Consider the following 1951-nt stretch of genomic DNA (forward strand, 5'->3'; position numbering starts at 1 on the left):
TTGAACTCCTCAGTGCTGAGTAATGGAGGTCTGGTAACATAGCTGAGAGGGGGCAAGCCACCAAAACCAGTGCTCCTGTGAAGCCCAGGTGGGAACCTGGGTTACTTTTCACCATTAGAAGTACAGCCGCTGTTTTAGTTAGGGACTGATGATCTGCCAGCAGCCGTGCTGTAACACTAATTAACCAGAACCATCAACTAGCACTGGACTACCTTGATTTTTCAACCATGTCTTAGAGCTTCTCTCTTCCTGCCATACCTGGCAGGAGCCAAGTTTATTTCTTGTTGCTAACACTGCCACAGCTCAATCCAGTGCGTCCTGGCAGGGTGGCTCCAAGTGCTGACACTAATGATGCTCTGGCAGCCCCAGCCCCAAGGTTCACCCATGAAAGGTTCACATTCACAAAAGTGCAGTCCTGTCTGCCGTGAAATCCCATGGTACATCTGGAATGAAATTTTCTTCTGCAATGAGGATCCAATCTTCATTTATTCACCCATACACCCAGAGCAGGTAAATGATACGCAGCACCTATGGGACAACACAAACAGTCAGAACATCTCAGCTGCGCTGGGGCTGTTGTTCTGCGCTCTTTACTTTTCTCAGCTGCTGGTCACACACACGTAACAACAATGCCGGGACTTTGCACCATTAGACCTTTCCAAATGGATCCTGGCTTTTTCCCCTTCTGCCAGCACCATCTGTTTCTACAGAGTAAACAGCAACTGTAGACAGGTTAAATGCAAGGACATGTTTTAAATGTGACTCCTTATTCTATACCACTTAAAATGAGCACAAAGGAGCTTCGCCTACGTTTTCCACTATTTTTTGTACCCCAGTGTTCATAAAGCCAGCATTGATTCTGAAAATGTCATTTCTAAGAACAGATATTATTTCATCGTGACTGTGCTACTCTCCCCAGCGTGTTTATAATGCAGTCAACAGAGCCTTTTCCTTTTTTCCCCCAATTCAACTTATTCTTGAGTACAGAATAAAAGTGAAATGGGTGGAAACCTATGTTTTCCCTTAAGTCATTACAAACAAAACACAAGTTACTTCAATAGAAGACCACGATTTATTGACAGTTATTCTGAAAAACAGATGACTGAATATAACAAAAAGATGTTTGTAAAAAAAAACCAACAACAACAAAACCCCACATAACAGGAAAGCAAACAAACTTCATCTTTAAAGGCATCACTTGAAGGCATTGATTAAGGGGACGCCGTGTGCTGGCAGCTCCTGGTGCAGCTGGCGGAACAACATGGCACATTTGTTCCTTTCCTGGGTCTTGCCTAGGGTGTGGAACAGCCGCGCCTGAAAGTAGAGAACATCCCGGAGCTGCTCCTTGCAATCCACTTTGGCAAAGTAACTCTTGGCTTCGTTTAGATTCAGGATAGCAGATTCCAAAGCTGTGGAAAAAAGAGGGACGGGCACATTTAAGAGAATAGCACAGTAACAACTCCAAGCAATACAGCTCAATACTAAGGAGCCCAATCATGAATTCCTCAGCTTTTCCAAACACTTTGTGTCTTAGCAACGTGGTCTCTCAGCTAGTTTCTGTTATTCAGCCTTTGCTGTAAAATACGGGTGTGCAAGTATGCAGATAAACAAGATTCCATGATAAACACTGCATCTGTTGAATAACTGATTCTAAATGAATTTTGCTCTCTGGTAACAAAGTAACACACACTGCTGTATCATTTAAACGTTTTTAACAGCAGTCATGTAGCAATATATACACTGGTTTGCACTTCTGGACTTCTAAGCACCGTTTCAGTGCGCAGAATTACTCTTCACGCTACCTTCAATCTTCTTCTGTGGAGTGTAGGAAGCTGCAGAAGCCACCTGACATTTGGCCACCAAGAACATGGCACAGCCTTTGTCCAGGACAGCTCCGTGGGCCAGGACAGGTTCTATTGCCATGTGCAGAATGTTCAGGGCTTGTTCAGGA

General features: G+C 44.1%; 1 protein-coding gene across 1 annotated transcript in view; it reads right to left on the minus strand.

Annotated features, from left to right (window-relative positions):
- Nucleotides 1–1194: 1194 nt before the first annotated feature.
- ANAPC5 (anaphase promoting complex subunit 5) overlaps nucleotides 1195–1951 on the minus strand; it is a 13003-nt gene continuing 12246 nt past the window's right edge. Inside the window, exons 15-16 of the mRNA XM_010180903.1 lie at nucleotides 1803–1951; nucleotides 1195–1409 (exon numbers count right to left, since the gene is read on the minus strand). The exon at nucleotides 1803–1951 is cut by the window's right edge and continues 44 nt beyond it. Of these exons, the coding sequence (XP_010179205.1) occupies nucleotides 1195–1409; nucleotides 1803–1951 (364 nt within the window). The remainder of the gene's footprint in view (nucleotides 1410–1802) is intronic.

The sequence above is a fragment of the Mesitornis unicolor genome, unplaced genomic scaffold (genome assembly GCF_000695765.1).
Source record: "Mesitornis unicolor isolate BGI_N332 unplaced genomic scaffold, ASM69576v1 scaffold10423, whole genome shotgun sequence".
Taxonomy (NCBI): Eukaryota; Metazoa; Chordata; class Aves; order Mesitornithiformes; family Mesitornithidae; genus Mesitornis; species Mesitornis unicolor.